The sequence below is a fragment of the Neodiprion pinetum genome, chromosome 4, assembly GCF_021155775.2.
Source record: "Neodiprion pinetum isolate iyNeoPine1 chromosome 4, iyNeoPine1.2, whole genome shotgun sequence".
Classification (NCBI taxonomy): domain Eukaryota; kingdom Metazoa; phylum Arthropoda; class Insecta; order Hymenoptera; family Diprionidae; genus Neodiprion; species Neodiprion pinetum.
The window spans coordinates 25,721,442-25,737,637 of NC_060235.2; the positions used below are offsets into that span (position 1 = coordinate 25,721,442).

General features: G+C 38.8%; 1 protein-coding gene across 1 annotated transcript in view; it reads right to left on the reverse strand.

Annotated features, from left to right (window-relative positions):
* Positions 1 to 11,944: 11,944 nt before the first annotated feature.
* The window catches only part of LOC124217528 (dual specificity protein phosphatase 10), a 112,853-nt gene continuing 108,601 nt past the window's right edge, over positions 11,945 to 16,196 (reverse strand). The window contains exon 7 of the mRNA XM_046623298.2: positions 11,945 to 15,500. Coding sequence (XP_046479254.1) covers positions 15,187 to 15,500 — 314 coding nt within the window. The 3' untranslated portion in view covers positions 11,945 to 15,186. The remainder of the gene's footprint in view (positions 15,501 to 16,196) is intronic.

The window sequence follows — 16,196 nt, forward strand, 5'->3', positions numbered from 1 at the left end:
TTTATCTATTTATAGACCGAGTCTTCGCAGATCGGTCGATTAGCGTCGTGATTTAGTCACGCCACGTGGCGGATGACAAACGCCTTTCTGCACCGTTTTTGGCCGTCTCTCACGTGGCATGCCCGCGTTCCGTAAATAAGCAAACCGTTCGACCTCAAGGACGTGGGTACAGCTCATCTCCGAGGAATCTTGGATCCTGGATCCGCGTCTCACGCCGCGATGCCGGCGTCGCCAACTATTCGCCCGTATTTTCGCACACGCGCGCGAATCGTGCCGTAAGTGCGTCTTCTTCTGGGAAATTCTCCAAGACGATGCGACGACGTACCGAACGTCTGCTCCCATGTCTGATGACTGTCTGTCCGCAGTCTGCAGCCTTCCTTGATGCTTATTACGCGAACTTCTTGCTCGGTGATCGGCCCCGGAGACGTTGGACATTCGTCTCCGATGACGATGAAAATAAAAAGGGAAAGTCAGGCGAGCTGACGATTTTAACCCTTACCCTGTCACGTGGTTCACCGTACACGTTGGCTGGCACATGGGGTCTTTCGCGTTTTACCCTTGTTCCGGTTATTTTAAGAGCTCCGAGAATTGTGAAAAAAAGCATGTATGTTCTTTAAGGCTTCTAGTTTAAGATTCAATAGTTTGTTTATTTTTTTCGTCGAGGGGAGAAAGCCGTGCGCATTCTTGTTTACAAAATATATACACGAGAAGAAATAACGCGAGATGGAAAGACACCGCGTGATAGGGTAAAGGTTGTACGTACAGTTTGAAATCAGTACCTACTTGTCTAATAACTTTATCACAATTTAACACAATCGTAAACTACGGTGTTTCTCTTAATAATGCCTAATAATAACATCCTGAAATAATTAAAAATAGAACTTTGATATTGATTGTTAATTTCAAATCGCTATAGAACGGTAAAGAATTTAGTAGACTTTTCAGATTTCACTCTCTGTGTTGAGTCATTTTATTTGGAAGATTGTTCTATACAATCCCACAATGGCAATTTCTTTTATCACGTTAGCATCGTTGAAGATTTATTTTGTCGACATTGCACGCATACTGATTTTCATGAAAAAATACAAGCAATACAAAATTGACTATTGAGAGGAGAGAAAAATTTAGTTTGCTGAATTTGTGACAAACAGTCTTCTAAACGGTTGAATTGAACGATTCTACTAAACTTTTTACCGATTTTAAACAATTTAAAGTAAAAAAAAAAAACAGTATCTAAGCTCTCTTTCATACTTTCAGTCACTTTTTTTCAAACCTTCTATGGCAAACATTGTACAGCTCATACATGTGATATTATGATAAACACTTAATTGATTTCCAACTGTACAACCTCCTCAAACTCTCAGTTTTCCTTTTTCTTTTCTTTCCTTGACTCATACCTTAAAAAAAAAATGCGAATATGATTCCTCGTTAATTTCGAATGATCTTTCATGGTTTTTAAGAAAAGTGCGTGTCATATTTTACTGAAGGTACATTAAATATGCGGACATTTATAGAAAGTAACACAAAAAGCATACGATTGCAATAAAAATGCACTGCGGCAATCGGGAGAGATGATTCTGTGAATTAGCTGCCAGTAAACAACGTATCTTTATCATGGCGTACGAACTTTTCAACCTAAATACCATTGTTTGAAATTTTGGCACAGGAATCGAGTGTTTCGGTAGCGGATAGCCACGCGCTTCTCTTGAGACGCAGAGCATAAAATGTTGAGATCAGCGCTTGATGCTGTGTATCTCATTATTTATAGATTTACAAGTATTAGTCACACCTGGCGAGATTACGGGTCTGTCAACCTTCCTCACGCGTCTTCATCCTCATCACGATTTCGCGCCACAATGGATCTCCATATCAGGAATGCTGATCAAAGTGCAATGAATACACTCAGAGAGTGTAAATTTGTAACTTATGACGAGGTCTCCGTAACATTTGCCAAGACAATTTATGCAGTTAGTATGACTTAAACGGGTCGCGATGAATTCACCTGCAGAAAAACCTGCATGACCCTGATTTGCAAATCAATCTCGTCAAAAATTTCATCTTCGCGTTCCGAGTAATACGAGTTCACGGAAAGATCGGTGAAACTTGAAAATTTTTTCGAGTAAAATGCGAAGACCCTTGTCTTGTGCAGGTTATCGGTAAAGAGCAAGTCTGGATTACAGTCGTCTTCTACGAAATTCGTTCGCGTAATTCAGTCGTGACTTGACAGGGGATGTTCACCGGTAGTCGGAAGTTCACTCACTGTCGAAGAATCTGAAAAACTCGTTGATAAAACATACCACCTCTCCTCGGTTGTATCATTTCTGAATCACTGCGCTGAGTAAGTCACCACGGGTTTTCTTATTTTGGTATAAAAGCAGCCGCCGCATGACACAACTTGCCATCTCACTTCCTTTAAACAGCATTCCAGAAACATTGAAGGGTAGTTCAAATCGCCCTGATTTTACCAGAGGCTGGAAACATCCTGGAGCAAAAGGTCGCCTAAAACGTTCGACCGATCACTACAGAACTTCGAACACCTCTGTGAGAGAATTTTTTTTTTCCATTCACCGCATAAACTATTAAAAATATCAAAATATTTGGTTGTTTTGGTTGAATTCCGAATTTCCCGGATGTTAGCAATGAAGACTTCAACCTACGAAGACAGATGATAACGTATTGGGTTTCAAGTACCGACTCTCTAGATTTTTCTAACCGAAGCCAGTAAGATTCTCTGAGAAATCGTGGACTGCCAAGTCATCATCGAAAGGGATATTCAACGAATGATTATAACAAACGTGCTTTGTAACAACGAATCGTTTCATCACTTTTATCATTTATCACTTGCGAGCGAGTCAGGCTAATCTTGGCTATCTCAACGGTATGACTTCAAACATCACCTTACTCAAAAAGAAAACTATCTATCCTTTTTCTCGACGAACACTGCAAGGAATATGTTCGTACAAAAATTCTCATTGAACATTAACGACGAATCTCTTTGGTTCGAAGGGTTGACACTCTGCGCCGTTAGAATATCGGAACGATTCCAATGGCCAAATCTGTTCGTCAAGCTAATCGCGAGGTCTATTCGAATACGAATCCTTGAATCCTTTTCGAAGAGACTAAAAAAATAGAACAAAACGAAACGGATATTGGTCAGCTTCTCGAGCATATTGCGTATCACCGAGGGTCGCGCGTTATCGGGTTTGAAGTTCCGACATTAGTCACTGCACGTGCCACGCTTTGTCCGATATTATCTAGTCTGTACACGTTACACGCTTGTCAAGATATCAGTACACACATAACGTTTCGGTGCAGTTAGCGGGAGTGTAATTGAGAGTGAAGAGGGTGGAATTTGGTGAAAAAACCTAAACGAAGTAAAATGAAAAGTGCACGTGATTGATATCGCGAGCGTTATCAGAGCGCGCCGAGACCTACCCACCAATGGGACGTCGCGACTGAAAGATACTTGTTGTCGGATTGCTGAACGTAAGGATAATCGGGCAAACAAACTTACCTAGGACAAGTGAATGCGTACACAAAATGACTCATGTGCCATAGAGCAAGCTTTTCCCGTCGCCCCCCTTACGTGTCATCCAATCATCACACCACGCCATATACGCATTACAAGGGACTGACTGGCTGCTGCACTCGCAATCAATTCCCAACGACAGCTTGAGTCAATATACGCATCTGTATTACGTGCGAGCGTATTATACGACGTACTCGGGTTACTTTTTTTCTTTTTTGGCTTCCCAGTTTCCACTTGCAGAGAGGATAAGTAATCGCCCTGTGTGACGGTTTTTTCACGCAAGGCGTCGCCAATTATTAGATTTTCTTACTTTCTACTACTTGCCGCGACTCGTCGACGTGGATAGGCTGGTGATTCTTTCAAAAACCGAAACAAACTTGCGAGTAATCAAGATGTGAGTCAGATATTGCTTTGTCAACTTAATGCAATACTTACTTCGTGATTCAGTTTCACGGAATCGCCCAACGACTGAAGTGACGATAATTTACGACAAACTTTCGAAATTCGATGCATGGCACGTATGTAATGTTTAAGCAATATGTTTAGTCTTGTCATATAATTATTGCGGGAAAATTAATGTAATTATTATTAAGTAAACAAACAGGATGAATCGACCGGCTTGAAAGAACTCATCGTCATAGAACCGGCCGATATTCCCATTGTTTTGCGAGGGTCAAAATCTTCGTGAAAAATATTTTTATTCTTAGAAATAAATATTGCTGAAAATATTATCATAGTTGAGTTAGGAAAATTCACATCGATTCACGTCGAAATCATTATAATAATCGGTTTATTCGATCTCGAGATATCCTCAGGTGAAAATTGATCTTACGGACACACAGATTCAACGATCGTTTTTCAATTTTCAGGACGATTATTACAATTTCCTCTCCTATCTGGAAATGGGGAAGCTGGAAGTTAAAAATAAAAAAGACACGTATGTATGAGAAACTGCGTCTGTTGGTTTTCCACATCAAAATGATCAATTCATGATATTTATTGACCATGAAATATCTGAAGTCATATTAGATTTCTGAAAAATTGTTAAAGCTGTTTCTCTGCCTCCGGTGTGTAGATGCATAATTTCACGGTGTAAATACATTAATTTCTATAGTGAGAAAAAGGTAATTTGTCATGGGTATCATTTTTCACTTCAAGTACAGTCAGAATTGTAAGAAAATATGATAAAAGTATACATTTTGTGTGATTATAGTCGTCAATACTTCATTTCCTGGTAACTCCAACATTCAATCTGTTTGTTTAATTTCCCACAAGGCCTTATAATCAATTTATATAAGCACCAGCATCAAATAATTGCAATTATAGTTACTAAAAAAATATAACACGAGTGATCATAATCAAAAATAACAGTAACTTTCTGGTTACAGTTATGCAATACTAATTTTTGTTTTATACCCGAAACAATATTTTTCTGTTAGGGTAAAAAATAAAAATAGTTAAGGACCGCACGGTGGCCAGAACTAGAAATTTCTCTCGGTCCAATTACGTTGTTCACCATTCTCTACGAGACGTAGGACAAGTTTAATTAACGGTTAAACGAAAGTTGATGAAGGTTTTCACGTGTTCTCATTTCGAGCGGGTGTTGCAGGGTCTCGACGTCCGTCTGACTAATTGCAAGAAGTGCTTACCTCACCTCGAAGAGAGGAAAGTGAAGCTGGCGCCGTGGCGTATGACGTATCGTTTTTCTAAGAGACGTGATGAAACGCGTACGTTTTACTGCAGTTGTTCCGAAGGAATGAACAGCGCGGTACATTTTGCAACGATACTATCTCCTCTCCGTTTCATCGTGAAAATGGAGCTTCGAGCGATTAGATAAAACTCGGCGCCTGGTCAGGTAGACGTGTACAGTCAGGATGGTCTCAAACTTAGGACGTCATAAAATTCCCTGACGTTTCCAGGTTTTCCTGCAGAGCCAGAAATGCATTTTTCAAGATATTTATGAATCGTGTCCATGCAAAAAGTAGACAATAAAAAAATTAATCCATCATTTTCATGGATTATATTTTGGTCATTTCGAAGGCTTTGTTACCTACTTCACTCATATCCGCAAGTTTCTTGTTAAAATTTGAATGTTCGGAAGGACGGAATAAACTGAAATATCAATTTTTTTTTTTTCTAATAGTTCGACACTTTCGCTTGATTTTACAACGCAAAACAACAAGCCCCGACTTTTCCGTTCAGGTTCTCTATATTCCACCATGGCAAACCGCGGAAAAGCGATAGCGTAATTTTCCGAGGGGTTGATAATGGGCCGACACGTCACCCCCGTGACGAAGGCTCGGAACGTTGCGTCATCCACCATTCAATCCCTCGCTCACTCAACTGCCTACTCGTTTGCCCATTCACCATTTCGCCACTGTATAGCTGAAAATATACTCAATCCGACTTCCCTGCGATAATTCCCTTTCGTTCCGCTGCGACATATGCGACTCTCCAGTGCTCCGCAGCACGCGACCATCGCCTAATGCTTTATTGTTTCAGACTTGACTGGTTTTAATGCTGGTCCGAATTAACTGCCTGGTTTTCCTTAAGTGTTCCTGTATCGGTAGGGAATTAACAAAATTAACCGAACTGGCCGGAGATAAACGCCGACAACCGTTGACGGATAAAATGATGATGAGATCTTATTGCAGACATGCGAAAAATTACACAACCAAAAAACATGATAAATCTACTTCACAGATGAAACAGGGAGGTCTTCGTAAAATGTCAAATATCTCAGATAACCAATTTACGAAATTATTAATCCAGGTAACTCAATCGGATGTATTTTGACTAACGAGGAAAAATGAATTTTCCCTTAAGTGGTCATTTGAAGTTATCGTGTCGAAAAATGACCAAATCTGTAAGTTTCTTGCACATATCGAATAGAAGATGAAATTTCACTCCACGTGACCGAGAATCACGGACTGTTTGTCGACGAATTGAGAGTTCGCATTCGTTATCTTCTTCTCCGATGAGTCTAGTTTCATTTTTCCAACGTCGCGCACAAGCGGTCCAATTAAGATGAATAAGCGTAAGAGTGTTTATCGGTGTATTAACAAATGAGTTGTTTACAGGTCATTCAAGCGTCAAGGACCGCGACATTTACCATTGACAATTACGACAAGATTATTTATTCTGAATCTGATTTATAGCAAAGCGACGCGACACTGACGTCAAACGATCGGTCGATGATTCAGGTCCGACAGCGTGAGACGAGCTTTCGACGGAAGTCCGGAGGGTTTTCACGTCCCTCGATGACGCGAGACGGCAATAAAAACTTGTAAAAATGACGAAACTGACGTTTTGCAAATCGTCTACGTATTTACTCAATTCGGGCCAATTGCGTACCCGATACACATGTACGCGCGCAGAGATCTCGCCGTTTAATCTTCTGCGGCTGGGGAAGAGAGACCCGCGGCACGTGCCGTATGAGTCGAGTCCAAGATCCCATCGCCGATCGAATCCGTGGGGTGAAGAGTCGGGGATTATTCCCATTATTACTCCCCCTTTGCCGTCCGGGGATGTTTGGTGCGATGCTTTTGAGCTGCCGATGATTGATATTCAATCGGCGAGTTGATTATGACGCGTGTTCTCACCCCAACCGCCGGACCGCTGTGACTCAGTTTAAATCAGCCTGCAGGGAGAAGCTCAAAAAGCCCCCTGCATCGGCCGCGATTACTCACCCCTATTCTCTCCCAGCTTCCCCCGATCCAGGACACGAGGCTCTTGTAAACTCGACTGTTTGCGGGAATCCTCCCGCTGCAGCGGTGATCATTTCTTCAGGGTGACCCTCGCCTTTTCACCGCACCGTCTGACTTATGATAGACATGTCATCGCGAAAATCTGCTTTGGAAAGAAAAAAAAAATATACATATACACACATATACATATATGGGGCATTCCACGTCAAATCGAACGGTTGGCTTCCCTGACCCATTTTAATCTGATTCACCCTTTCACACGATCAAAATATATTACATTGAAAGGATGAACTTTGAATTTTTTCGGATTTTTTCGACACGTGATTTCTTCGCAATTCATACAATAAATTGATTTCAACAATGTTTTGATTTTTCCCACCTGGACGACATGTGAAAAACGTTCGTTGACAAAAATTTTATGTTCTATTGTGAACGACCTTTTCTCGAGGAATATACTCTGTAGTAAATCTATCATTTGACACGATTCCTGAGACGATACGTGAGTTCCGTACCGCCGGACAATATTTTTTAAGCATATTCATCCAAGGTAAGAATTCAACGACGCGTCGCGTATCGTAATACCGACTGTGTAACTTTCACCGTTCGTACCGCCACATTATGGTACGTATGGATGAGAAATTTCACAGTTTCATTTAAACTGTTCCTCGTAACTTTTGAACTACTTTTCCGCCCACTACGAAACTTATAGACAATCTTTGGTACTGAAAAAGACATGCTGTGTAAAAATTTCATGTTTTCATGTTTCAATATCGTCAAAGTGGAAATAGGTCCAATCACTCACTCATTCATTGTAGAACATTTGTATAAAATTCAGGCAAGCTTGGGCAGTGCATAAAAATGTAGATTTACAATGTCGGAAAGACAATTCTGTCGAGAGGGATAAAATTTAGATGGAAAATCAAATCGGTGATAAAAAAGGCGGACGAAACTTTATGTTACAAACCTCTTAAATTCCTGGTTACGAAATAACAAGTGTTCAAGCTTAATACGCTTATTATACGTGTCTTGAATCTGTAAAAAACGCGGACTTCACTAATTGACTTGAAAATTGTGTAAAAAAATATTTACTGAACACGCGCATTGAATTTCTCTTGAAATTACTACATAAATATGTTCAGATTATATCTTGTATAATTCCGAATTCCGGTAAATCGACTTTGTATGGCTGATACCGTGAAATTTTTGGACTAATTGTAAAATTGAGTGGTCTTCGCGTTGTACTTAAACACTTTTACCGAATTCAGATAAATCTCTGAAAATGGCACTAAAGTTTTGAACTTATCACCTTCAACTCTTTTCTACATCTCTCTAAAAAAAAAAAAATTGTACAAAAATGAACAGTTCCTTGTACCTCCCAAAAAAACCAAGTTTTATTATTCATCCCACTTGTTTGCAAGTATGGTTATTTTATCTAGGCATTGCGATCATCGTCAAGCTGTTAGCATTGCAGATTTGTCATCGTAAGAAAACATGTGTAGCTTAAAACCAAATTCTGACCCTCGTCCCGGAACTAGAAGGCTTCGTCACTCTTACATTGACTATCTAGAATTTTTAGACGCATCGTGTATCATCTGGTACACGCCAAAACTGACTCAACAGATTCCGATGAAATTCGACGTTTGAAAATTACCGGCTTGATGACGATTAGCCACGACAATGCGTGAAGACCTCCAACATTTCCGATGACGAACCGTCCGGCTTCTAAGCTTCTTTCAGATTTTCATTAACTTTATTGAAACTTTTACACCGAGTTTGTTACGCAGATTGGTTTGCAAATTTAGCAAAAATTTCTTAACGATCGATTAATTATCGTACGAGTGAACTGATTGACTTGCTTTTGTTTGATCTTGAAACATATTTCTACTACACTATTCTATATAATTCTCGGAATCTGAATCTTCTTAATTCGCATGGAATGTACCGTTTGCTCGCAACGTAACAGTTGGTTGTACGCATAGGTATTTCTTCCAAGCGACGACGGTTAGTCACTATCAATAAAACGCTATTGAAGGATCGATGTAATTAGAAGAGAAAAAAAAAGCAAAAAACACTGTAACACCACCGTTTGAGTCACGCCGTAGAACGTGTCGGTTTAACTCGCATTATCTTGTTTGTCCTTGGTATTTATCTACGAAGAGCCGCAAACGATTGCAGTCGGTGTGTTCATTGTGACTGATAAGCAAAGGCATATAATAAACACGACTTTATTGAATTCAACCGTTCACACTTAAGCCAATAAACGGTAGCGTACACATAATCGAGGCGGGGAACCGAACACGAATAATATACGATATAAACGCGAAACTAATCAAATATTTGGCTCTGCATTTGTGCGGATATTAATATTCGAAATTGATAATAATCCATCAGTACCATCGTCTAGGTGGAAGACCTCAGCTATCAATACACAAAACATATTTGTTTCATGTTAAGACGTCATAGAAATTATCCCGAGATATATCAACGTTTTTGGCATAAGAATAATATGTGCGAAAAAAGATTGCATGCTATATTCCCCGCCAGAATGTAATAAACTATCGTATGGAATGATATATTTCGAAACAGTTGTTGTCTTGGAGGCAATCAGCGATGCGTGGGCGCCATATTTACATTGATTTGTAGACTGGGCATTTTTGGACCACAGGACAATATCATTCGGTTTTTCGCGAAAACTAAAGACTGCAAATATCTCTATCCGTTACTGGGTTGACAATTCAGTGAGAGAGCAAAAATGTTTCCTCAGAATAACCTTGTAATTGACTTTGAAAAATATGAGGTGAAGAATCGATATTTTCTAACCTGTCATCGTAATTCAAGTATCAAGATAACGCTGTTTCACGGACCCATCAGTCGAACGTTAATTTTAAATTTGTGTCATTTCAAGTATTACAGAATGTAAAAAATTTTAACAAGCGTCGAGTCTGCCAGGATATATTGCTTAAAGTATAGACGAATGTAAGTGAGGCAAGAAAAAATGCTCCCACATGTAACGTAACTGGTAAGCAAAAAATTATTGCACCAGTTTTGTTAGAGAGCACTGTTGGTTTGAAAAGCTCAAAGACGTGAATAAATACTGTCTGAATCACATTGTCCTACAATAATAAAAATCATTTAAAAGCTGAAACCCCTTGGAAAAATTATGCACTGCGAAATGTTTCATTTTGATTGCAGGCTTCCCACTCATTGCTGAGGGGGAAAAACAGTACTGGAGCCACTAATATGTTTAATAAGTCTAAATTTTTAGTAGTCTAAAAAGTGACTGAAATAATTAGTGATGTCAATATATAAAACTAACTTAGTACCAGATTTGAAATTGTGTAGATTTTAGTACGAGAATTCCTTAAATTTTTTTCCCTACCATATTTATTTTTAAAATTTGTCTGGAACTGCGAAATTTGTTATCCGAAGGTTTCAAGATTACTCTACACTTTTTCAAACATTTACATATTTGCCAATTACAAGAAAATTTTTCTTCATTGAAACTCCAAAGTTACTTATCTGACATCTAGCTGATCCGTAACAGAATTTGCATGTTTACGTATTCTTCAAAAAAGTATCTCAAAACAAAACTATCCCGCAATTCGCAAAATATTCCAAACTACTGCAAATTTCCCCAACGATTCTAGGCATTTAAAATTTTAGGCATTTGTGATTAGGTTACGATTAACTAGCACACTTTTCTTCATGGAAACAAGAAACTTGCCTAGGTGCCAAACGTTGGCGAAAATATTTTCTAACCGTAATTGTGATTGGAGAAACTAAAGTGACCAACAGTGATATTGATTATTGAAAAGGACCATCAATCACTTTCCGCAAAAAGTTAGCTCACAAATAATTTTATGAAATAATAAACGGGAAATGAAAACCGGAGTAATAGAGATTGGATTTTTATTCATAAAATAACTAAATAAATTTTGATATATAATACAATGCTTATAATGTATAGTGTGTACAACTGCTTATACAACTGTATATATATATATATATATATATACCGTAAAATTATATGTTACAAAATCGTTGGGATCCGATCCGATCAGCAGAGGTGCAGTCTAACTGAATCAATCCGACGGCTCGTCGATAATAATTACTCTGTCTTTAAACTCGAGGACTACGATCAGCCATGAAGTACCCACGTAACGGAGAACTGACGACGAGAGGCACGTTTCTTTCAAAAACATACGCCTCTGATACTATCCCCAACCGAAATAGAAACTCGGTTCTAACCATTTCATTGTGTGAGTTTGTGGGTCTCGCTCGTTTTCGCGTTACCTTAATCACGAATTACGTGCGTATATACCTGCGCAGATAAGCAGACTCCGAAAAACAAAAACCGAAACGAATTACGCGTACCAAGTTAACAATATTAAACCCTTTCAAGTAGGTGAATCAGATACTGCAACGAAGCTTAAGAAACGCCAACGCTTGCGCTGGACACCGCTAATATTTAATGTGAAAACGTTAAAAATTGTCAGCAAAGCTATCGATTATACTGAAACCGAGAAAACGCTCACCGTTGGTGGTTTGATCTACGCATAAAATGAATCGTCGTCCAGTTGGGATCCAACATAAACATATGAGTGGCTGATCCAATATGGCACCGAAGAGTTTGATCAGCTGATAGATATTTGGGGTATAATGCAATGTTGCATGTTGTAAAAAAAATTACTATCCAGGCACGGAAATATTCGTGAAAAATTTTGGGCTTTTATTTGAATTACATTGATTTTATTTATAGAGTAAAAAATACGAGACAAAAGAGAAGATTTTTTTTTTATGTACACTAAATTAAACACAACCATGTTGCGAGTGTATTCGGTATGCGTTCTGCCACCAGATGGTGTGTTTAGAATATGTTGGACCCCAACACTCCATTCCATTCACCATTCTTTGGCGCAATTTCGACAAACTTTCAACGGTTTGTTTACATGCTTTCTGTTAACAGGTGCAACGAATTAGAGGAAGCATTTATGCATAAGTATATAACGACGTGTATTACGGATTAAAGTCTTTTCGCGTAATATGTGTATAGGTACGTAGAGTTTAGAAATATCCACAGAGCAAATTGGTCTCCATTTCTTTCCATCGGGGTCGTGCATAGCCGGTGACACGATCGCGATCTCTTTCGCTTGTTTTACACACAGCCTTTGATTGAATGATTGTATTTTTTTTTTTTCTTTTTTCTCTAGTATCAATCATTTTTCATTTTTTCTTTTTACAATTTCTCCTTCGTATGTCTCTGTATATGTATACATTATTATTATCATTATTATACCTATATCATTATACATTCATCTCTGTACTTCCACATTCAATAATTTCATCGCACTGGAGCTTATAATAAGCTTACTCTTTCCTTATTGTGTTCCACATCGTACTAACATTATGTATTATTAATATTATCATTACAATAATAATCGTTATTCGTTATTGTTATTATTATTACAGTTATTATTATGTACACTCAAATAATTAGTCCCAACAAACTAAACGACTAGATAAGGGGCCTCCGTCGTACGACTATGCCGCCAATATTTTTATCCTTTCTATTATTTTTTTTCTTCGTTTTACTCTATTTCATCGCACTTAAAACTTTACATATCTTATTCATTTAACGATGTGTACTACCTGATATCTTATGCGCGTATCATTATCATAATCATACATTTCACTTCACCTGACTGAAATAGCAAATTCTCGTTTCAAATCTAAAATATACGCTTTATACATATTACAGATACGCACGGTTGTCAGCAAACACATGTTACAACAAGTTTTACAACCCGTACGCATCTGCAAGATCTGTTCATATTATCGACGTTGTAGATGCCAAAATTTAACGACCACCCAAACTTCTAATCATACGTCAAAATCGAAGGGTGCACGCGTTCCAAGAGTGGTCGGTGATCCGTAACTGTCGACAGCATCCAAATTTTTCAACCTTCCGTTAATGCTTAATAATAATTACTGCCAACACCCGCCACGCCAGATAGGGTATGTCTGCAGTAGACACGAATGCCCGTGCGGAGCAGCATGCATCATTATACGGCTGCAGCCGTCTTAAGATGTTCGTCAAAAACAACCCATTCGCACAAGGGGCAAAAAAAAAAAAAAAAAAACTGCATGTTTTTCAATGATTTTTTTCTGAATATCGTGCAAGAAACACTTGTTTAAACAATAAAGGACATCTAATAGAGATTTCTCTACAATTATCGTACCATGAAGGTTATTGAAAGCAAGGAAGCAATGTCATGAAAATTGAATACACAAGAATTGACGTGTTCACCACACCACACTGCAATGCAACGTACAATCTTCGATTATGTATTTCACTATAAATCAGCCAATCGGTGCATACAATTTTGCGATTATTGTACGATATTAGTCATCCAAATGAATTATATTTTTTCGCAAAGTATACTCAGTCTTTCGTCACGCGGTAAGGGAGATATGGGACGAAATGTCAGTTGAATAAAGATTTATTGTACCGCCATGATATTCAGCGAGTTGGTAAAATAAGTCATCGTCGAACCCGAAATTGAAATCGTTTCATAAGACGAGTATGTGATTTTTTATCTAATGTAGCTGTAATGATTCGTGACAGCAGGTAAAAGCTTTGTTCAACTGGCAAATCTTTTTCTACGTATATAACAATATAATTATCAATAAGTACCTCTGCATTTAATTAATCTTTTCCATCAATTTTATCAGAGCGGTGTGTCTGCGAAATGCGAATTGGTTCAGTCGACCTTTTAGAAAGGTCCAGAGAAAAAAATTTCGCCTCACAACCAGAATTAGTAAATTACTCGTCAACAAAAGGCTCGAAGCTCGTTTCAAAGTACTATTTATGTATTTCAGTTAAAAAAATTCAATCTGTTTGCAAAAATATCTACGCCTAATCGATGAAGACTATATTTCCGAACTCCAAGTTCAGCCAAAAGTCAAATGATCCCAGATTTCTTTCTTAACTTCTTTGATTCCTCGATCACGAACCTCATCGTACAGCAGTCACACCGCTGCACCGTTTTGGCTACCCTTCTTTTGTGTCACCGTCTATTGACACATTTGGTGGTCTTGCAATCATTCATTTAACATACCAAACATAATTAATTTTTAAAAAATATTTTACTTTGTAATCATTTTTGTTTTTTTGTTTTTTTTTTGTTTTTTTTTTTTTTTTTAAATTTTTTGAACAGATTTTACTTGTCGTTTTTTTTTTTTTCTACTCTGTAATTTCTCTTATATCTTTTCTCTTCCTCGTATCATTTTTCATTCAATAAATTACATATTATCATATAAGGTAAAACGCGTCTTGGCGCGCGTGATACGTCACTCACATTATACTTTAAACACGCACGCAAATCGCTCCTTTCTCTTACTTTTTTCCCATCTTGTTTCTTGTATCTTGTCTCTTGTATTTTGTATCTTGTTATCTATAAGGCAAATGTGGTTCTTCCATCTTCCCGTATAGTTTCGTCTCCCAATCGTTTTGTTTTTTTCTCTCTTTATTTTCTTTTATCTTTCACATATACTCGCTTTCTCGCTAATAAATTAATAGTGATCAGCCTTTCGGTTCTTAGGCGAACAAGGCACATATTTAGCTCAAGATTTAGCGTTTTTTCGCACAAACGCGATCCCGGATATGTAGTTCATGTAGGTATATTAAGGTAAGGTAGTTCTGACGCTTTTCCTTCGCTCCGCTCCTCCCTCGTTCTCTCCTTCACCTTCTCATCCTCATCTCGCCTCTCTTAAATTCTCTCATCCCGTTCTCCCCCTCCCGATCACCCGTCACGTGTACCACTCCCTATCCAAATCGTCGTCGTCTCTTATCTCTTATTAAGCGGCCATATGCAGTAACTGTAAGATTTGTTCAATAATTCGAGGCTGCGTATTCCCTTCGGAATCAAGCCCCGAACGCAGAGCATATTCTCATACGCTGCAGCCGGACGTTACCTCCTCGCTGTTCTGCTGATGACTCCACCTGCATTGATGGCAGCTCTTCGGTTCTTCTTGAGGCGCTCCGACTCCGCCGGCTGCCCGAAGACCTTGTTCAAGCTCCAGAAGCTGTCCCATGAAGTTTAAGTTCGGGCTTATTATCGGCCGCGCCATCTTCACCAACTTGTAAGCCTCCACCATCGACATCTGCTTGTGACGCATTATGTACGCTATCGCTATCGTTGCACTCCTCGATACTCCCGCCTGACAATGCACCAGCACACTACTTCCGGTTTTACGCGCTTCTTCTGCAACAAAGAAATACAAACAGATCTGTTAGTCGTAAGTTGAAGCAGGTTCGTTATTATTAAATTTCTCGACACCATGTGTATTAGGATCTAGGTTACAGTTGAGGTAGGAAATTTTACAGTCTGATTTCCAGCAGACGATAATTCGAAACAAAACTTGTAAACGATTGAATAAAATCATAAACTGTGTACATAATATAAATTCTAGACCGAGTTTCCTCTGTTAATTTATTTCAACATCGAACGTTGGGACAAAACTAACATGGCCGCCGTTGGCACGCTTGCGATTTTATTATGGCGATACATTCTTTTGCAGGACTTCAAATTTATCCACTTCTATTTCACGCCGAAGAAGAAAACGGCAAAAACGGATAACGCGTAATTTCCACCAACGGAAACATCCTGCAACCAAGAAATTAGCTGGCCAATTTCGTGTAGCTCTGATATTGTCGATTGAATGGAAATACTTGTACAAATTGTTTCGCAGTGATTCAAATCTAGAAAATTGTGGACCGACGATACAACGACGACGGCGATACGCATATAACGAACAAAACAGTCACGTAACCCAAACAACCGATCCAGTTACATAACACGAGGGAACGCCGCTATCATATCGCGCCGGTGAGTCATTCCAAGTATAAGCTCTGCATGGACTGCCGTTGCTGCATCGCCCGCATCCTTCCTTCGTCTCTG